This window comes from Momordica charantia (genome assembly GCF_013281855.1).
Source record: "Momordica charantia cultivar OHB3-1 chromosome 8 unlocalized genomic scaffold, Mcharantia_2.0 BLBB01000008.1, whole genome shotgun sequence".
Lineage (NCBI taxonomy): Eukaryota > Viridiplantae > Streptophyta > Magnoliopsida > Cucurbitales > Cucurbitaceae > Momordica > Momordica charantia.
Genome location: NW_028275166.1, coordinates 30,230,803 through 30,253,002, shown reverse-complemented (window position 1 = coordinate 30,253,002; position 22,200 = coordinate 30,230,803). Strand labels below are relative to the sequence as shown.

The window sequence follows — 22,200 nt, the reverse complement described above, 5'->3', positions numbered from 1 at the left end:
GCGCCAAATTGAGGATCTAATTCAAGATGGCTACTTCAAGAAATTTGTGGGAAAGCCCAGGACCAGCTCGGCAGAGAAAAAGGAAGAGCGGAAGCATTCGAGGACGCCGCCCCGGCGCACTGACCGACTTGTGGTAATCAATACCATTTTCAGAGGGCCAAGCGGGGGTCAGTCCGGACATAAAAGAAAGGAGCTAGCTCGGGCAGCCAGGCGCGAGGTGTGCATCATCAGGGAGCAGAGGCCGACCTGCCCAATCACCTTCGACAGTACAGACTTAGAGGAGGTCCACCTGCCCCACAATGATGCACTTGTGATCGCTCCCTTGATTGATCATGTGGTGGTCAGGAGGGTGCTGATAGACGGAGGCGCATCTGCTAACATCCTGTCCTTACCGACCTACCTCGCCCTGGGTTGGACGAGGTCGCAATTGACGAAAAGCCCGACACCGCTGGTTGGGTTCTCTGGAGAATCGGTCATCCCAGAGGGTTACATCGACTTGCCAGTCACACTTGGGCAGGACCAAACTCAGGTCACCCAAATGGCCGAGTTCGTGGTAATTGACGGTAGATCGGCCTATAACGCCATCTTTGGGAGACCCATCATCCACTCATTTCGGGCCATTCCCTCGACACTTCGTCAAATTTTGAAGTATTCCACCCCCAATGGCGTGGGCACGGTCCGAGGAGAACAGACCACTTCGAGGGAGTGTTATGCCTCCGCACTCAAAGGCTCATCGGTCTGCGCCCTCGAAACTCTCGCCGGTAGGGATGGGACGCTCGAGTTCGAGGCCGACCTGTCGAGGAGGGAGTTTGCCGCACCCACTGAGGAGCTCGAGCTTGTTCCTCTGCTTAGTCTCGAGAAGCAAGTAAGCATAGGAACCAAGCTGGGGGCCACCGACAGAGAGGAGCTAATCCACTTCCTCAGATCCAACTCGGATGTCTTTGCGTGGTTCCATGAGGACATGCCTGGCATTGACCCGAAAATTATGACGCATCGCCTCAGCATAGATCTGTCATTCCGACCTGTAAAGCAAAAAAGAAGACCTATAAACAAGGAGCGGAGTGATGTAATTGTTGAGGAAGTTAGCAAACTTTTGAAAGCTGAATACATAAGAGAAATTTCGTATCCCGAGTGGCTTTCCAATGTTGTATTAGTTAAAAAATCTAACGGAAAGTGGAGAATGTGCGTAGATTTTACGAACTTAAATAAGGCATGCCCGAAAGATTGCTTCCCACTGCCGAGGATTGATCAGCTCGTGGACGCCACAGCCGGGCACGAACTGCTCACCTTCATGGACGCCTACTCTGGGTACAACCAAATCAAGATGCATGTCCCAGATCAAGGTCATACCGCGTTCATAACAGACCAAGGTCTGTACTATTATAAGGTCATGCCATTCGGGTTAAAGAACGCAGGAGCGACCTACCAGAGAATGGTGAACAAAATGTTCGCCAAGCAGATCGGCCGGAATATGGAAGTGTATGTGGACGACATGCTTGTCAAGAGCAAGCAGTCTAAGTCGCATCTCTCCGATCTGACCGAAGCCTTCGAGGTTCTGAGGACATATCAAATGAAGCTCAACCCAGCTAAATGTGCCTTTGGAGTCTCTTCGGGAAAATTCCTTGGCTTCATGGTGAACAACCGGGGAATCGAGGCCAACCCCGAAAAGATTAAAGCCGTGCTCGAGATGGAGGCACCTAAGACGCTGAAGCAGCTTCAGTGCCTCAATGGCAGGATTGCGGCCCTAAACCGGTTTGTTTCAAGATCGACAGATAAGTGCCTTCCTTTCTTTAAAGTCCTATGGAGGAAAGGGCCGTTTGAATGGACAGCGGAGTGCGAGCAAGCATTTCAGCAGTTGAAAAGCTACCTCTGTTCGGCACTTTTTCTCGCCAAGCGCATGCCGGGGGACAAGCTCCAATTGTACTTAGCAGTGTCTGACAGCGCCGTCAGCTCGGCCCTAATCAGGCAAGAGGAAGCGCGGCAAAACCCGGTCTACTACACAAGCAAGGCTATGACCGAAGCCGAGACCAGATACCCTCAAATGGAAAAGTTGGCTCTTGCTTTAGTCACCTCGGCCCGACGGCTTGGACCATACTTCCAAGCCCATACTGTGGTGGTGCTCACTAACTTGCCCCTAAAAAACATCTTCCATAAGCCAGAAGCTTCTGGACGCCTGATGAAGTGGGCAATGGAGCTAAGTGAGTACGACATCCAGTTCGAACCCAGAACTGCGTTGAAAAGACAAGCAGCGGCAGATTTCATAGCCGAGTTCACACCACCTTCCGAGCTGAGCGAGTCCGACCTACCGTGGACAATCTATGTCGACGGATCCTCCAATGAGAAGGGGTGCGGGGCCGGGGTACTCTTGCTCGGACCAGGAGGCGAGCGATTTGAGTATGCCTTGCGGTTCGGCTTCCGGACTTCTAACAACGAGGCTGAGTATGAAGCATTTATTGCCGGCCTGCGAATCGCTAGAGCATTGGGGGCCTCTTGTGTTAAGGTCTTCAGCGATTCCCAACTGGTGGTGAGCCAGATCAAGGAAGAGTACCAAGCCAAAGACTCCCGAATGGAGAAGTATTTGGGCAAGGTCAGATCGTACCTCGCCCAGTTTCGAACTTACGAAGTAAGCCGGGTTCCCCGAGCAGAAAATTCTAATGCTGACGCCTTGGCCAAGTTAGCATCGGCGTACGAGACCGACCTGGCCAGGCCGGTCCCCGTCGAGATCTTAGATAATCCTCGATCTCAGAGCCAGATCTGATGGAGATCGGCGCTCCAGAGTCCTCATGGATGGACCCGATTGTGGACTTCATTAGGGGCAATTCACCACAAGACCCCAAGGAGCGCAGAAAGTTGGCAAGGCGAGCAGCTCGGTTCGTGGTCCGAGGTGGAGCATTGTACCGACGCGGTTTTTCTCTGCCTCTATTGAGATGCCTAACCCCTGAAGAGGGCCTGTACGTCCTCAGAGAAATCCACGAAGGAGTGTGCGGCAATCACTCAGGCGCCCGGTCGCTGTCAGCCAAAGTGATCCGACAAGGATACTATTGGCCGACCCTCAGCCAGGACGCCAAGAAGTTCGTTAGAACTTGCGACAATTGCCAACGCTACGGAACCATAATCCACCAACCTCCCGAGCTGCTCACCCCCATCTCGGCCCCGTGGCCATTCGCGCAGTGGGGGGTAGATATTATTGGTCCTTTCCCTTTGGGTAAGGGCCAGACCAAGTTCGCTGTGGTTGCTGTGGATTACTTCACAAAGTGGGCCGAGACCGAAGCGCTCTCCCACATAACGGAATCCAAAGTCACGTCCTTCGTATGGACAAATATCATATGTCGCTTTGGTATACCGCAGGCCATTGTGACAGACAATGGGAAGTAGTTTGACAACACCAAGTTCAAAGACTTTTGCAGCAAGCTTGGCATAAGTCACCTTAGCTCGTCCCCCGCACATCCGCAAGCAAATGGGCAGGTGGAGGCAGTGAACAAGATCATCAAGCGAGGCATCAAACTTAGACTGGACTCCAAGAAAGGCAGGTGGGCCGAGGAGCTACCAGAGGTTCTATGGTCGTACCGGACCACCCAAAGAGAATCGACGGGTGAGACCCCGTTCTCCCTGGCCTTCGGCTCCGAAGCTGTAGTCCCGGTTGAGATCGGCATGCCATCTGACAGAGTAAAGCATTACGAGCCTACGGCAAATGAGGAAGAGCTGCTCCTCAACCTCGACTTGTTGGAAGAAAGAAGAGCAATGACCCAGCTACGCCTGGCGGAATATCAGGGCAGAATGACCAGACATTACAACGCCCGCGTTCGACCTTGGACCTTCCAGGTCGGACATCTGGTCTTAAGGAAGGTCCAAACCCATGTGAGTGCCCTTGATCCGACCTGGGAGGGCCCGTTTGAGGTCAAGGGCATAGTCCGACCTGGGACGTACATATTGGCCGATCTGAAAGGAGACGTCCTCGCGCACCCGTGGAACGCGGAGCACCTGAAGCGTTATTATCCTTGAAATGCCAAAAGGGTTTTCAATGGATCTATAAAAACTGTTTCAAAAGAATTATGATCGGAATAAATGTGATGATTTAATTTCATGATTCCGAGTTCGACCAGAAATTAAATGGGGGCCACGGACTCCCACGCGATCACATTCCAGCAGTCGGTTAAAATTCAATCCTCCAAAACCTAAGGGTACGAGGTGCGATGCCAAAACCACTAATGAACTTAAAATTCAAACCTTCAAGGTAAAGGGACGATGTGAAAAGTTCAAAATGATCAAGGCTCTGAACCTGAGGGTACGATGTACGATATGAAGAACAGCTACGGACTTAGGATTTTAGCCTTTTAACGTTTTTAAGTTAAGGGTGCGATGTTAAAAAATCCAGAGTTGGTGCAATGCATTGAACACTAGACAGAGATTCAAATTCAAACTTGCAATTATTTTCATTGAAGGCACGACCTCAAAGGTAAGAGGTGCGAGGTGACATTGGCTGCAGTTCAAAGAAAAAGCAAAGAAAGGAAAGATGTTGCCAACACCAAAGTAAAAACGAACAAAGCTTCTTCATTAAATGGAGAGCAGAGCCAAGGCTTATAGACCTTGCAGCTCTGCCCTGACACTTACAAACAAAAAAAAGGAGAAGAGAAGAAAGACAGAGAAAGGCCTCATGAAGGATGATCGCCTAAGAGCCTGCCTGAGGAGCGCCCTCCCGAGTGGTGCCGACCTGGTCCTCTTCGAGGTCGGAGTAGTCAGAGTCCAGATCTTTGACATACTTATCCACCAACGCTTGGGGGCCAGGGGTGCCGCCAGGCCCAGACGCCCACTGCTCGGCATACCTCTTTTTCAGACCACTGAGATCGATCTGAAGGTCAGGCATGTCGGAAGCAATGCCCTTCATGAGGAACTTGAAGCCCGCTTCAGAGAAGTCCTTGGCAAATCCATCGAAGTCAGGATGTTGCCTAAACGATTCCTCCAATAGAACTCCATTGCTGAGACGCTCCTTCGCCGTCTCCAGCTCGGCAGTCGCATGCTTCAGCTCCTCATCCTTCGCTTCAAGCGCCTGGAGCATGTCGTCATTCTCCTTCAGGAGTTGGAACTTCTCCTTCTCCAAGCCCCTGGTGATTGCATGGGCAGCTCGGAGCTGGGCCTTGCGTCTGTCCTCTTCCTTCTTCAGCTGCTCGGCCTTGGTCTCCACCTCGGCCTTCAAAATTTCCACCTCAGAGTGAGCCTTCAGCAGCTCATCCTTCATGGTGGAGGAAGCAGCCTCCAAGGCAGCAGAAAACTCCTCTTTCTCCCTCGTTGCCAGAACTTCTCTCCCATCCAGCTCGACCTTTACAGCCAGAGCCGATTGAATGGAAGCAACAAACGCCTGAGGAAAAACACCAAGAAGAAAATTAGACCGAGCTACCTGTTAGGTAAATTGAGCAAAAATGGAGACACCAGTCTTACCTCAGCGGCGTAGTCGATGGTCCTCTGCAGAACGGACCCTGGATCACTTACAAATTTGGACGCCCTCCTTAGGCAACGGTCCAAACTTGCAGCTGAGATGCGGGACACCTGGTCCCTCACCCCAGAACTTGACGGCTCAACTCTGAACCGTGCCGTCACGTCGGACGTCCCGCCCATCCTGGTTTCAGGATCGTCCACCCGATCTGCGAAGCTCGCAGGCAAGACCCCACGAGCTCCGACCTCCAAGGGGGAGGTGGTCTTCTTCTTCTTTCTCCTTCGCTTCAGAGGGACTTCTTCCCTCACCTCCTCGCCCAAGGGCGAGACGTCCACCGCCTCGGTCTGATCCCTGGGGCGCTTCTCCCTCGAAGGACCCCCAGAAGACTCCAGCTCGATCACTGGGGCTGGATCTTCCGAGGCTGGCCCTACCACAACAGGAGTGGCAGGTTTCGAACTCTGGGCGGCCTCAAGAGCATGGGCTCGGCCCTTGGACTTGCGTTTCACGTTACTCGCAAACCCGCAAACAATGACTGCAAAACAAAGTAAAGAAATCAGCACAAAGTTAGAGGAAAAGGAGGGGGTAGCAAACTCGGCATACCTAATTCGGAGTTCGGCCTTGAGGATTCAATGGGACGAACTGCAGGGTTGTAATCTAGCAGCCCGGACTCGAGCAGCAGCTTGTCGGTCACCAAGGTTCCGACCTTCCTACCCCTCGGAAAATGCTCCTTGTAATATTTCAACGTGTCGAAGGAGGCTTGCGTAAGCTTGGGGTCTGGTCGGATTGAAACTGCACGAAGACAAAATCCGAGTTAGACCTGAATGACAGGAAAGAAAATCACAAAAAGTAAGAACTACTCCGTACCTAGGTTCCCAAACCTAGTGGGAACGTCAAAGAAGGAACGACCTGACTCGTCCTTTGCAAGCCATTCCCCAGAAGCGTAGAACCACTTCCTCACCCATCCCTTGATGGAGGTCGGCCCCTTAACTATACTGCCTGCGCCTTTCCTTGCGCACATATAGAACCGACCAGGCTTCTTAGCTATCCTTTTCGCTTCGAAGCACGCAAGGAGCTGGTCTACGTCCAACAGCTCGGCCTCTTCACTATCCCGAGCTCGTAGCCAAAAAAGGATGGCCAAAGCGAAAATGACACCCCACCCATTGGGGGCCACTTGAGCCGGAGCCAGCCCAGTTCGGAAAAGAAACTCTTGGACGAAAGGGTGAAGGGGAAGTCTGAGGCCGTACTCAAACATTTTGAAGTAGAGAGTGACCTATCCCTCTGGAGGATTGTCAGCTCTCTCCCCCTCCACCAGAATCCTAAGGACGATGTTCTCAGGGATAGCGAATCCCCTACGAAGGGATCCGAGGTAGTGCTCAGGTATCTTAGAAGGGTATTCCAAACCCTGACCCGAGGTGGAGGCATCACTATCCTCCTCGTCATCGGAGAACCTAAAGTTTTCTATCTCCTCGAGCTTGGACTCTAACTTACGAGCTAAATCCTCATCGGATCCTAAGTTGCTGCTAAAAGAGGACGACATGGCAACTACGTTCGAAAGAGAGAGGGAAGAGACCGACCTACCAAGGGTTCGAGCTGCCTTCAGATCGAACTCCAAGAATTCAGGAAACGTAAGGTATGACCTGAAGGGTTGGGGGTATTTATAGCTTGTTGGAAAATTTCCCCACCGTACACGTGTAATCAACGAGCGGCTAGGATCCTCCCGGAGATCCGAAGCGTCGGAATATTTGAATATTCCGATGATAAATCCACCGCAACGGTTATGTTTTCCCACGAATAGGGAGTCGCCACGTGTCCGAAGCAAATCAAATGAACTTCTTTGCCAGGTCGGGATCGGACCAGACAGAGAGGGGGCCAATGTTTGGGGGAAAGAATACCCTGGACACGTGAAGGACAGCCATTGGTGCCCCAAGGTGACCATGAGTCATGCCTCAGCTCGGACTGCCGAGATCACCACCACTAGCGTTGACAGATGTAAGTATGAGGGCCGAGGTGAACTTGGCCGAGGTCCGACCTATCGGGAAGCTCGGTGGGGGCCGATGTGAGCTACTGTCAGCGGCGTGATTATCGGGTATAACCGTCGGTCCCGAGATTACCGGGTGTAACCGACGGTCCCGAGATTACCGGGTGTAACCGTTGCGAGATTAGCGGGACTACCACCCATAAGTAGCACTCCACGATCAGGTACGATGATTTCTGACCTCGAACTAAACTGGGAATCCGACCTATACTGACTTGATTGTCGGAGTGCTCACCTTTTTGTGCAGGTCTGCCCAAGTATTCAGATCGGTCCGGAGGCCGAATTCGAGCTACAATCTGAAATACACTGTTGCGCATATCCTTGCATAAACAAATTAAGTAAACAAGAATCATATTTTAATTAAAAAAAAGAAAAACAAAGCATATCATTTTTTAAGTAAACTTTAAAAATCAAAAACCATATTTCAACCTTAACTTAAAAAACAACTAAAATTAAACAAACAAGTAAAGAATTATTTTTTCGTCAAAAGAAAATTTAAATTTAAAATTCGGCGGCCGACGGCGACGGCGAGGGAACCAGTTTGAGAAGGCTAATTCTGCCGCCGTTCCGTTAAAATGTCAAAAGTCAACGTGAAAGCCGAAGACCGATTAGCCGACACGCGTTGAGAACGCGCGTGAAGTTCCACGCTCCGACCACCTCTGTCCAATCAAAATTAGGAAAAAATAAAAAAGATAAACAGAATAAGAAAATAATAAAATTAATAAATTTTAAATCCGAAACGCCGGCCCGAAATGTTTGTGAATGGAAGAGTCACAGACCCTCCAAAAACGAGGACAGCGTCCACTACTCTCTCACAGAACCAATTTTATAAACACAGAGTTTTAGAGAGAGAGAGAAGCGAGAAGAGAGAGAGAGAGAAAGCGGAGAAAATTAAGCCGGAGGAGCTCGGGAAATCAATTTCTTCCGATTTGTGGAACCGGGAACGAAAAGGGGTCGTTTTGTATTTTTTTCTTTTGTTTTGAATTCGAGGCTTTTTTCTCCGACTTGGGTTTTGCGATTCTTGTGGAATGGTCGTCTTCTTCTACGTAGATCTCGGAATTTGTCAATACTCCGGAGCTTCGGAATTCCCAGATCTTTGATTCGACGGTCGGATTCCGATCGCTCTGCGTTCGAGATTCAGCTCGAGAACTCAGGTATTTATTCCCTTTTTTCCCAATCAATCGGTCCCCCCCAAGTTTTCAATTCGTCAATTCCATTCTTGGGTTCTCTCTGTTTTTCTTCGAGTTAATGGAGAGGAACTCGGGAGATGATTTTGGGGTTTATTGGATTTGTGTTTACTCACCGACGGAACAGAGCATTTGAGATGTTTGGGATATGGGTGGAATTTTGGGGAGTTTGACCGGCGAGGCGGCGGAGTTTTAAGCTTTCTGATTGTTGTTTAGACCCTAATTATTTTAGTTGTTGAATGGGTTTGACTTTTTTGGAGTAGTGTGAGTTCTTTGTGTAATGGTTTTTGAGGACATTGTGAGCTATTGTGATTGAAAATTGAGACCCAAATCAATGCATCTTTTTAAGTTTCAAGGTTTTATATCAGTATGAAAGAGATGGGAGTTATTGCCTAGCTATCTTATTCCTACTTTATAAAGGAAAAAAGTATTACTCACATTTTAATGTCTACAGCCAGCTTTTAACGTTAAATAATTTCTCATATTATCTATTGAGGGAAAATTAAAAATTAAATTTAAAGCATATTTATGAATGGAGGTCTATTAATGAGATATTTGTGTTAAATGGTTGTTAATGATGAGTAAATTTTCAAACTTAAATAGTGATTTCAGTTCTTGAAACTTGACTTAAAGGTTAGGAATTTGTTGTGTTCATTGAATTGATGTTCGAACTTTTCTTTCTTTTGGGTACTTATTTTTCTTTTCCTTCTACTTCTTTAATTATTAAGGATGAAAAGAAAGTGGTTTCGGGGTTACCATCCATTTTTTTTATCAAGGACAAAATCAAGAGAGTTCTAAATTCACTAGATTGCTAAAGCTAAAGGACATTGTGAATTTAGGACAGAAAATAATGTCTTAAAACCAGCCAGATGAGCTTGGTTTTAGTTTCTATTTTCTTGAGATTGTTCAAATCAATATTTGCAATTGCATAGCTTTATTTAAAAACCTACCGACCAGCCTACAATTCTTCTTTCCCTAAGGAGATGGTTAGAGCCCTTAGACAGTTTAAATATCCTTAAATTGTACAAATCTTCCTTCGGTTGGTCTTTGTGGAGGCATGAGTACCAATGATAATATATGAACTAGGAAGTAGGAAATCCTTTCCAAGCCATGTTTGGTGGAAACTTTTCCAAAAGTTCAGAGCGCAGTTTGTCTTCCAAGGCTTGGTTGAAGAAGCCCTTGTAACCTGTCTTTGTGGTGTCCCATCTCAGGAAGCCAAGGGTCATATGGTTAAATCATGCTATGCGAGCTCTTCTTTGGAGTGTTTGGTTAGAACAAAACATGACTTTCCAAAATGTTTGTAAAAGATAACCTTGGAGGGAGGTGCTGTCTTTTACTAGGTTCAATGCCTTTCTTTGTTTTCTGTTTCTTAATTATCTCTTATTCCCAATAAGAATAACTGGAGCCCTTCTTTTTTGTTTTTGACTTTATTTTTGTATTGTTTGTTTGTTTATTTTTTCAATTATCTAAATGGAAGCTTGGTTCTCATAAAAAATGGATAGATCCACAGTAGAGAACATGAGACATCTGCCAAACTGAAAGATGAAGGCTAGTGCATAGGTATTTTTAGGGTGTGCATGAAGAATTTTGGTTACTTCTTATCATCTAACTAAATCTTTAGTGATTCAAGTTTTGACCATTTCGATGGGTTCTTCAACTCCTAACGGATCAATTTTTGTATTCAATTTGCAGATTCTTTAACATCATTCACATTGAAAATTTGATTGGACGTTTTCTGGGTCCAAATCATCCTGATATAGTATTGGCCGTTGGCTTGTGCTGGACACAACTTACATCATTTATTTATGAAGTAGTGATGCATTTGTTTTAGATGAAGACAGGTCAAAAGTGGCGGTTAGACATGGGCGATATGAAAATTCTGCCTGGTCCTCGACAACGTCCTACCAAGAGGCCATTATGGATCATTATCTTGGTTTCTATGGTCAGTGTGTTCCTAATATGTGCCTATATCTATCCACCCAATGGCTCAGGTGCCTGCTACATATTTTCTTCTAAGGGCTGCAAGGTTATTACTGACTGGCTCCCACCCGCACCTGCAAGGGAATATAGTGATGCCGAGATCGCATCACGTATTGTTATTAGAGAAATTTTAAACACACATTCTGTTTCAACAAAAACTCCTAAAATTGCATTCTTGTTCTTGACTCCTGGTTCCCTGCCTTTCGAGAAGCTATGGGATAAGTTTTTTGAGGTAAGTTTCTGTATTTGCTTACTATTATCACTATTTATTCCTTGATCTTTTCCCGGATCTTCATGTAGTGATTATGTTTTTAACAGTTTAGCCATCATATTTACTTTTATCCGGGATGTCGATGTGTTTGCTGCCTACTGTAACTTGTATATATTATATAATATGTATCCTTCAGATATTTGTTGGACTCTGCATGATGAACAATATGCTTTGTTAAACCAACAATTTGAATTGAGGTTATAATTTAAGACCGAGACAACTTGGGAAAAACTCGAATCTTGCTTTTACTTCGTGATATACAAGTCCAGTTGAATTGTTTGAAATCTTAATACTCTCTAGTTGTATAGGTTTATCTATATGAAGACCTTTTCACTCGAATGCTTGTCTAGGCAATCATGGCAGAGAAATCTGTTGAAGTTAATATCTTAATCTCATATGTCAATCTCTACTACTCTCTATGAAGCTATTAAAGCCGTTATTATTCCGTATAACCCTGATGTTTTCGGCTGAAACTATTTCCATCTCTTGTCAGGGCCATGAAGGGAAATTCTCTGTTTATGTCCATGCATCAAAGCAGAAGCCAATACATGTTAGCCGTTATTTCGCTGGCCGGGAAACTCATAGCGATGAGGTCTATATTTAACTTTCAGAAGGAAAAGTTCACTCTCATGACTAATATCTTTTATCGAAACACCTTGTAATCAGTTTGGCGAATTTGTTGTATGTCAGGTTGTTTGGGGTAAAATTTCCATGGTCGATGCAGAGAGAAGATTGTTAGCAAATGCTCTCCATGATCTTGATAATCAGCATTTTGTCTTACTTTCTGATAGGTGATCATCATATGGAATTACTGAATTAGCTCAACTTTTCTGATCGAACTTGTGATTACTTTTGCTATATACGATACTGATTTGTTATATCTGAAATTGCAGTTGCGTACCGCTTCATAACTTTGATTATATCTACCAGTTTTTGATCTATACAAATATCAGCTATGTGGACTGGTGAGCAATACCCGCACAACATATTCTTTACACGAATTTGATTTGGAGATATGGATTACTTATTTCTCGTCATTTTTTCTCGTTCAGCTTTAACGATCCTGGTCCACATGGAAATGGGAGGTACTCAGAGCATATGCTACCTGAAATTGAGATGAAAGACTTCAGAAAGGGTGCTCAGGTATAGATATTGAAGAGTATAGTAATTATCTACCACAATATCGTCAGTTTCTAGATTAGTTTTAGGTCGTTCATGTTCAAAACAATCATTTTCTATCTACTTTACATATGAACTGTTTGGTTTCATTTTGACATGGATGGAAATTTGCTTCATGAAACATGCTTCATTAGTTTGAATATTCATATGCTAACAGTTATTAAACCTCTCTCTCATCCAATTCTTCGAAACTAACCACGTTGTCATGAATTAAAAGTTTTTGGCATGATGCATATCCTTAGAAATCTGATCTTCTTCCTGTGGCTTCACAACCTCAATATTTGAAAATTTTGTGCAGTGGTTCTCGATGAAACGACAACACGCTTTGATTGTTGTGGCTGACAACCTTTACTACTCAAAATTTCGAGATTATTGCAGGGTAAATTGTACTTTTATTTCAGCGATTATGAATCACAGTCCCGGAGATGTTTGATTAATAGAACTAGGACGATGATTCTACATAGTAATAAGAATTTGTTGGTCATTTCAGCCAGGCCTGGAGGGCCACAATTGCATTGCAGATGAGCATTATTTGCCCACCTTTTTCCATGTAAGCGTTTACCTTAGAATCACATCTCCAGACTTGTGTATTTTGAGCATTTCCAACAAAATGTTGGGTTTTATGTCGTCCAGATAACGGATCCTGGAGGGATTGCAAACTGGTCTATTACTCACGTCGATTGGTCTGAAAGAAAGTGGCATCCGAAATCGTATGGGGCTCAAGATATTACGTATGAACTTCTGCAAAATATCACGGTATGATTCGAGACGCCTATAATATGTTGTGCACACATTGATTACATCTTGTTAGTATAGATATTTTAGATTATGTTGGATGTCTCTGTTTGCAGTCGATCGATGTAAGTGTGCACGTTACAAGTGACGAGAAGGTAAGCCTATTCTGACAGATCTTAGATTTGTTATACGTTATAAAGCCTACGACGACAAACATTTGAACATTTTTTTTGTATTTGAGCTATGTACAGAAGGAAGTGCAAAGATGGCCATGCTTGTGGAACGGTGTACAGAGGCCGTGTTACTTGTTTGCGAGGAAGTTCTATCCCGAGGCTCTAAATAACCTTCTAAACCTCTTCTCCAACTACTCGTCGATTTCAAACAGAAAATTTTGACTTGATATTCTTTGATCATATCAGTTTGTTGCTTCGAACAAACCCGTCCGCTCTTACAACAAGAAAGTCAGAAAAAAAACGCCACATCTTGTGAAGGCTAAAACAAAGCCAACCATTGTTTGATGACAGTGAAGGTAGGAGGGAGGGAGGCTAAACTGGGGAGTTTGCTTCCTTATGGAAAGTGATTTGATGTGAATTTTTTTATATAATTTAATCCATTTTGGGGCATTTTGTGGGTCATCACTTTGTAAAAGATGACAGTGAAAGTAGCAAATAGGCATTACAGAAGTAGTCGTATCTTGAATCTCATGGTTAATTAAAGCAAACATTCTTGCCTTATTCCCTATGCAATGCCACCCAAAAACCAAAAAAAATGTATGACTAACTAAAATATAGTCCAAGAACAATTGATAACCCCGGGATGTGATAAGTCGACATCGAACAGTCTTGGCCTAGCTTAATAAGCATTGGTTTGAGACTGGTCAAACAACCCTTTGAAGAGCTAGGTGACAATTCAACATTTTTTTAAATAAACAATCAATAAATTTGCAAAAGGGGCTTTTCAAGTATGACTTTATTGAATTGAAGAGGCTCACGAAGCTTAGGACATAGTTGGATGAACCAATGTGTATTAGTGTTAGCTCTATGACCTGAACACGATTGGTGTTGACCATACCAAGTGCCATCCGAGTCGAAATGTCGCAGAAAAAATTGTCGTTAGTCAGAAAAAGATACAACGACTAATTAGCGAGTAGCTGCATAAAGTAGTATATTCTTTTGATCCAATTTCATTCTATTTCGTTTTCTTTACTAATGCCGTATTTTATTAGATAAATTTTGAACCTTATTTTTCTATGTAATGATATTTGCCATCTAAGAAACCTCAAAATAATTGGTATCCATTTGAAAAGAATTATTAAATTTTTTTATTAAGGTCCATTTGGAAGTTTGATCAAACATTCTCACCTAATCAACCAAGATGTGTGACATGGGTATTTAGGGATTTCATTTTCATATCAATTGGCAATTGCAGTGAAAATAAGCATTTGATTGACCATCTTGTTGGAAGATGTAGATGGGTCGTTATCGTGATCACTTTACTATTCGAGCTTTTTTATCTATAAATAAGGTTAAAATAGAAAAAATACTCGTGAACTTTATTATTTATTTAAAAAATACGTTTTAATACTATCTTTTAACCTTCCTAAACATTTCAAAAATATTCTTTTAAGTAAATATCCATTAATATTTTGAATAGAAAGTTTATGTGACATAATTTGGAAATAATGTGGCAATTAATGTGAAAGCTTCCTCAATTTACCAAATTTTACCCTAAAAGTATTTTTCCTCTATTGTCAATAGAGTTTGCTTCATCACTCTTTACTCAATTTTGCTCTAATATTGTTTCTCTCTTTTTAGAGTTAATCCAAGTAAACTTCCACGTTAATTGCACGTCGTTCTAAATTCTTCTACGTCAACTTCGTTCAAAATATTAATGAATGTTTGCTCAAATGAGTATTTTTGAAATGTTTACGAAAGGTCAAGAGTAGTATTGATACTTTTAGAATGACAAATGGTAAAATTAAGGTTTTTTTTTTGGTAATTTACCCTCTAAATAAAATAAAGAATAAGACATGATTTAGAAAAATTGGATAACAAAAGTATATCACATATTAATTATATTTTTATTTTTATTATTGTTTGTTCAATGGTAACCCTAGAGAGGATGGAATGACATTTTTTTAGTACATCATGTTGGGAGGGATTCGAACTCACAACCTCTTAGTTGGAGGATGAAATGTCATTAATTTAGTTTTAAGACACATATATGATTTAATTTCTAATATTTATGTCACATTTTAATTTTGTGACAAACCTAACTAAAGAAACTTATCCATGCGGTTTTAATATAATTTCAATTTCATCTCTATGAGTTTGTTTTATTAAATCTTACAAATGGTCTCTAAATCATTTTACTCACCCAAAATTTACCAATGTAAAAGTTTTAATTTGACCAAAACTATATTACAGTTGTCAACTTGTAGATTGAGCCAAATATCAAATATTAGCTCATTCACATGCAAATTAAAAGACATGTCACATAGCATGGTCATGATCATCATGACAGGGACCAAACTAAAATTAAGTTAAAATCATAGGGACCAAATTGAAAATTTGAGAATTACTCAGTATCAAACTCGTAATTTAACCAAAACAATACATCGACAAAATTTGAAAAGTATAAATTTTAATAATATTTTGGTCCCTCTACTTTTTTGGTTAATTTTGGTCATTTACTTTCAAATTGTCCATTGTAGTCCACCTACTTTCAAATTTTATTTATTATAATTCATGTACTTTTCAAACGTCTATTTTTATCTTTATATTTTTTAAAAATGACAATTTTGTAGTTCATTTTTATTTTTATCTCATTTCCTTCCATCGTAATTTTAGCATTACGTTTCACATAATAAATTTTTTGAAATTTAATCATAAAATTGTATTAAATATTTTTTAATATAACATGTGAAGGTTAGGATTCGAATTCACGATCCTTTAATAAAAAATAAATATCCTACAAATAAAAATTAAATCGGCCAAAGTGAAATAGACATTTTGGGAGTTAAAATGGATAAAAAATAATATTTAAACCAAAATATATATATATATAACCTTCCCAAGAAATCTGGTTTCGGCAAAACCCCTCAGAAACCTGAGCATCGATCGGGATCATCTTGGACAGTAAAAACAGGGCTTCAGAAATTGCTTCCGAATCTCTTAATCGTTCGGAACCATGCTTCTTCTTCTCAACATCTTCAATCCTAAACGAGTTCGCTCTTTAACTTCTTCTTCCAACGGTTCATCCAAAAGCCGCTGTCTCCAAACTTTACTGAAAAGCGGCTTCTCTCCTACTCTCAAATCTATCAATCACTTCCTTCATTTTCTCTACCAGAACCGTAGATTCGACTATACCCTTCATTTCTTCTCCCAAATTAAGGCCAACCACATCAAAGGAAACTCCCGAACTCACCTATTTCTCACATGGGCTCTCCTGAAATCCCACAAATACGACGACGCAGAGCGAATCTTGAAGTCCCACATGCCGGAGGCTTCAATTTTTCATCGAAATCGTCTGTGGAACTTGCTGATTCTAGGAATTTGTGTCGATCAAGAAGACCCAGAAAAGGCATTGGGGATTCTGCGGGATTGCTTGAGAAACCATGGTATTTTGCCTTCTTCTTTCACTTTTTGTGTGTTGATTCGTAAATTTAGCTCTTTGGGTGAGATGGATAAGACTGTGGAGCTTCTGGAGCTAATGTCTGATCAGGGTGTGAACTACCCTTTTGATAATTTTGTCTGTAGTTCTGTAATTTCTGGGTTCTGTAAGATTGGGAAACCAGAATTGGGTCTGAAATTTTTCGAGAATGCTAAAGCATTGGGGAATTTGAAACCTAATTTAGTGACTTATACTGCGCTCATTAGTGCACTCTGTAAGTTGAATAGAGTTAATGAAGTTTGGGATTTGGTTTGTAAAATGGAGAAGGAAAATTTGGCATTTGATGTTGTGTTCTATAGTTGCTGGATATGTGGGTATATTTCTGAGGGTTTGCTATTGGATGTGTTTAAGAAGAACAGGGAAATGGTCCAGAAAGGAATAAGACCTGATACAATAAGTTATACCGTTTTAATACATGGTCTTTCCAAGTTGGGGAATGTGGAGAAGGCGTTTGGGGTTTTAGAGAGGATGAAGAAATCGGGATTAGAACCGAGTTCGGTTACGTATACGGTGATCATGCTGGGGTTTTGCAAGAAAGGGAAACTGGAAGAAGCATTTGCACTTTTCGAAATGGTTAAGGGTTTGGAGATGGAGGTGGATGAATTTATGTATGCAACTATGATTGATGGATGTTGCAGAAATGGGAATTTCGATCGGGTTTTTGGCCTTCTTGATGAAATGGAAACGAGAGGGATGAAACCAAGTATTGTTACATACAACACTGTGATTAATGGACTCTGCAAATTGGGGAGAACATCGGAGGCTAATAGGCTATCAAAGGGGTTACATGGCGATGTTATTACATATAGTACTCTGTTACATGGATACATCCAAGAACAGAACATCACTGGCATTTTCGAAACAAAGAAGAGACTCAAAGATGCCGGGATTTCTCTGGATGTTGTCATGTGTAATGTTCTGATCAAAGCACTTTTCATGGTTGGCGCATTTGAAGAGGCTTATATACTCTACAAGAGCATGCCACAAATTGGCCTTATTGCAAATTCAGTTACCTACCGTATGATGATTGATGGATATTGTAATATTAGTAGGATCGATGAGGCAGTCGAGATATTTGATGAGTTCAAGTCAGCATCATGCAGTTCAGTGTCTGTTTACAATAGTATTATAAAAGCACTTTGCAGAGAAGGTCGGGTAGAAAGGGCCTATGAGGTCTTTATTGAATTGAACCTCAAAGGTCTGACTTTGGATGTAGGTGTGTATAGGATGCTTATTAGGGCCATTTTTGAAGAAAAAGGTGCAGCAGGGCTTTGTGAAGTAATTTATGGGATGGAAAAATTGGAACAAGATATGTACAATTTTATATACAACGATGTTATTCAGTTACTATGCAAGAGAGGTTTCCCGGAGATGGCGAGTGAATTGTATTCAAGAATGAGGAGAGTCGGTTTGCTTCTTGAAACGAAAACATATTATTTACTCGTAAGAGCATTGAATAGTGAAGGAATGACGCAGATGAGTTGGTCTATTTTGATTAATTTTTTGAAAGAATATGGCCTAGCTGAGCCCATTGTTAAGCAGATATTTGCAGACTTTCAATGCAGGAAGTTCACTCTTTTAACTCCAGAGAAAATGGAAGAGAAAATATCAACATTTACAGTATCTGATGCCACGTTTAAAGAGCTAGTAAAAGAAAGACGATTTATTGATGCTTATAATCTTGTAATGAAAAGTGGAAACAATCCCTCGCTTGGGGACGTATTTGATTATTCGATTCTGATTCATGGTCTTTGCAAAGGTGGACAAATGACCGAAGCGTTGGATATTTGTGTTTGTGCCAAAACAAATGGAATAAAGTTGAATATTGTCTCTTATAATTCAGTCATAAAGGGACTGTGCCTTCAAAGTCGTCTTACCGAAGCATTCCAACTATTTGATTCACTGGAAATAATAGGCTTGATACCTACAGTAATCACGTATGGGACTCTAATCGACTCTTTATGCAGAGAAGGATACCTGGAAGATTCGAGGCAGTTGTTCGAGAGGATGATCCCGAAAGGTCTTAAACCAAATACACACATTTACAATTCATTAATTGATGGTTACATCAGGATTGGTCAAATTGAAGAAGCCTTTAAGCTTTTACATGTATTGGGGACAGAAGTTTTTAGTCCTGATGAATTCTCTGTGAGCTCCGCAATCAAGGCATATTGCCGAAAGGGTGACATGGAAGGTGCTCTTTCATTCTTTTTCGAGTTCAGGGAGAAAGGTATTTTACCCGATTTTTTGGGATTCTTATATTTGATAAGAGGTCTTTGTGCCAAGGGAAGGATGGAAGAAGCACGTAATATACTGCTTGAGATGCTACAGTCCCAATCAGTGGTGGAGTTGATTGACAAGGTTGATACCGAGATTGAAACAGAGTCTATCGGAAGCGCTCTTGCTCATTTATGCGAGGAAGGACGTATCCTAGAAGCCTATGCTGTTCTTAATGAAGTTGGCTCTATCGTTTTCTCTGCTCAGAGGCATTCTACTGACTATAATCAACCTCGTAAACTACATATAAATGACAAAGAATCTGTTGCTGTTATTAGTTCTGGATTCGAAGCCTACCCGGGGATAACCCTTCAAAATTGTGAATCATCAGATTTTGACACATTAGGAAACACGAAGTACGAGAATCTGGAAAAGAGGCCTCATTTCCAGGACTTCAACTTCTACTATCCTCTACTTTATTCCCTTTGTTCTGAAGGAAATGTTCAAAAGGCTAGTCAATTAGCAAAGGAGGTAATTTCCAATTTGGACAGAGGCTAATTGTGAAGGGAAAAAATGAAGAACTCGGCTTCATCATTAATTGGAGTTTCCTCTCCGTTAATAAAAGAATTTCTGTTCCCCTTTGGTAAATGCTGATCAATGGGCAAAGGAAGCACTCTCAATCTGATCGGAGGTTGATTGCATAACAGAAACGGTATCGATTATTCATCTTACAGCGGTTCCTCTTGGTTAATGTGCGAAAAGAGAAGCATTACTCTGTGCAGGTAAACATGATTTATCATTCCATATGCAAGATGAATTGGATGCATTTTTGTGTTACTCTCTCTGATTTCCCTCTTGATATATAAACTGTTGTGGAAATATATATTTTTCATGTAAATTTGACACTATAGGTTTACATTTGTAGTGTTGGGAAGTACACCTAGAAGCTTATGAGTTGATCATGTTAATTTTTAATCTTCTTTTAGATTTATGGAATTCCAAGATACCTATTAGTTCAAACATGAGGACATGGAAATATCAAATGATAAGTAATAAACTAATATACTAATATACTAACATTAAAACGTTACTATATTAGTTTATTACTTACAAAAAGAGTTGGCAAAATTTTTACGAAATCATCCCGCAAACTATTTGAAGGCTGATGAAATGATTATAACGTTGTTGTCAATGTGTATGACATGATTATTTAAAAAAATCTTATGATAACCCGAACATATTTTGTTTAGGTGCTCGAGTAACTGATATTCTGCAAAGGAGTAGATCGCTGTTGAACCGTGTGCTTGGAAGGTGTTCTGTTTTCTCAAGTGAAACTGGATGCATAAATATATCAATCTATTCTTGTTAACCTGTCCATAGCTCTGTTGATTATGACATATATCTCCAACCAAGATAGAAAGGTTTGAATCTACATGTCTTATATCAATGTTGTATTCTGGTGACTTTTCTCTTTTACATGTTAATTTACATTAACTTTTAGCACTGGTTTTGATCTTGCTTGCAGCTGCAGGGTCTAAAAGGAAAGTGGGCCGGAAGAAAGGAAACAAGGAGGGCCCAAGCCCAAAAAAGAACAGAACATATGGAGAAAGGCCCAAGCCCCTTTTGGAAATGGAAACCAACCTATCACCTCTCTTATGGTTAGATTTGAAGGAGGTTTTCCACTCTAGTTTAACATTTTTTGTAATCCTGTTAGCTCAACGGTAACGGTTAAGGCATTTGGGAAGCACTAGGCTTTTAAATTATAAAAATTTGGTCGCTATAGTTTGAAGATAGTTTTAATTTTGTTTCTATGGTTTTATCAAATTTAACAAATCGTTTATATTGTTGCCACATTAACACAATTTCTTTATGTTGGAATGAGTTGGTATTTTCTTGTTCAACTAGCCATATTAGTTGAGTGTATTAGGGTTTGGGTTGAGTGAAAAATAGAAAGATGTAGGTCGAGTTTTTAGGTGGATAAAAAACAGTTTGTGGATGATTTGTGAGGTTAATCAAACTACAACGACTAGACTTAAAGCTAGCAAGGTTACGTGAATATTTAATATCCATAAATGTGACATTAGGATATTAAAATTCTATTAATTTTTTAACAACGAGATGCTGTAAGGTTAGTAGGCGTCCAAAGAAATTAGTCTTAGTTGTATGAATATATTAAAAAAATGAATTTAATATATATTTCCTAAAAATGTTACAACATGTTTTTTTCTTTACAAAGATGACATAGATTTGACTTTTTTTTAAAAATGTATTTTATATTAATATGAGTCTGGTTTTGATTACGCTGTTTTTTAAAGATCAATTTTTTGTTGTATTTAAAAATTCATTTTTGTATTATTGCTACTTGCGTGTGTGTATATTCCAAATTTAATTTAATTTAATTTTGAGAACAACCGTCAAACAATTCCACAATTTTTTTTTGAACCAAAGATAAAAAAAAATAGAAGAACTGAAGACTTATGGTCAATTTGCATAACTTGACTTAAAACATACATTAATATAAAATCAAATCAACGTCACTTATAAGTATAGAAAAATAATTAGATTGTTCTCCTTTTTGGAAAATATATTTTAAAAGAGAAATCTAACTTGAAGATGTCTAAATTAAAAAAAAAAAATCTATTATTAGAAACAAATAACACTTTGTTGCTAGAAGTAGATTAAAATTTCACAATATTATTGGATTGAACCTGTTGATGTTGGTTGGACGAGGTAATTGGTTGACTTCATATTCAAAGTGGATGTCTAATCAATCGAGGTGATGACTTGCACATAAGATCTTGTACCGATGTGGTACTTGGCCATGTATACATCGAGGTTTAAGTTAGTACTAAGTTTGAGTCGAACTTGATTAGGATGCGTAGAAATTACATATCTTTGTGAGGAATAGATATGTAATTTCTCCGTACACGGCTTTTACGTTAGTAACATCCATATTTTCAAATCAGTCTTAAGTTGCATTTTCATAGAATTAGTTAAGGATGATTCCGTCCAATCGATTTTGTCATTTTGACTTATTTAAACCATGATTTAGACACATATTTCCAAGCGAAAAGTCGGATTCCACCTCTCACAAAACCTATATTTCTCTAAATCTAGTTTGGGTCATATTTTTTCAACGTTAAAATATTAAATCATTTAGATAATTAAAAAAGTTTCCCGCCTAATCCATTCAATGAAGGACACATCACACATGCTTCCATTTAAAAATTGAAAAGGAGTTGCTTGCAATTTCTAAAGTTTGCCGCTTCCTTGGGGCTAAACTTATTATGCGCGTTTGGCTCTCTTAAAGATATTTTATTTTTAATTTTATTCATAAAATTTATAAATTTTTATTTTAGTCTCTCAAATATATTACGAAGTTCTATATTAAATCATTATTGTTAACTTTCGTAACAAAAACTTGGAGTAACCCTTTTTTTTCTTCCCATTATTTCTTTATGTTGCAATAAACTATCTGAATTCTTTCGAGGAT

At 40.8% G+C, this 22,200-nt stretch overlaps 2 protein-coding genes across 3 annotated transcripts; both read left to right on the top strand.

The window, feature by feature from the left end:
- The first annotated feature begins 8,220 nt into the window (after positions 1 to 8,220).
- LOC111018229 (glycosyltransferase BC10) lies at positions 8,221 to 13,552 on the top strand. The gene is made up of 11 exons (XM_022294245.2): positions 8,221 to 8,620; positions 10,346 to 10,865; positions 11,398 to 11,496; positions 11,595 to 11,695; positions 11,798 to 11,869; positions 11,957 to 12,047; positions 12,382 to 12,462; positions 12,574 to 12,633; positions 12,717 to 12,839; positions 12,935 to 12,973; positions 13,070 to 13,552. The coding sequence occupies exons 2-11, from the start codon at positions 10,485 to 10,487 to the stop codon at positions 13,211 to 13,213; spliced, it is 1,191 nt and encodes a 396-aa protein (XP_022149937.1). The 5' UTR covers positions 8,221 to 8,620; positions 10,346 to 10,484; the 3' UTR covers positions 13,214 to 13,552.
- A 2,353-nt stretch (positions 13,553 to 15,905) lies between these two features.
- On the top strand, positions 15,906 to 20,608 carry LOC111018202 (Pentatricopeptide repeat (PPR) superfamily protein). 2 transcript variants are annotated; one of them, XM_022294208.2, is made up of 3 exons: positions 15,906 to 19,489; positions 19,958 to 20,128; positions 20,233 to 20,608. In XM_022294208.2, the coding sequence occupies exon 1, from the start codon at positions 16,008 to 16,010 to the stop codon at positions 19,263 to 19,265; it is 3,258 nt and encodes a 1,085-aa protein (XP_022149900.1). In that variant the 5' UTR covers positions 15,906 to 16,007; the 3' UTR covers positions 19,266 to 19,489; positions 19,958 to 20,128; positions 20,233 to 20,608. The 2 variants fall into 2 exon arrangements, with proteins under 2 accessions (XP_022149900.1, XP_022149901.1); XM_022294209.2 differs by having other exon boundaries at positions 20,209 to 20,608.
- The last annotated feature ends 1,592 nt before the right edge of the window (positions 20,609 to 22,200 follow it).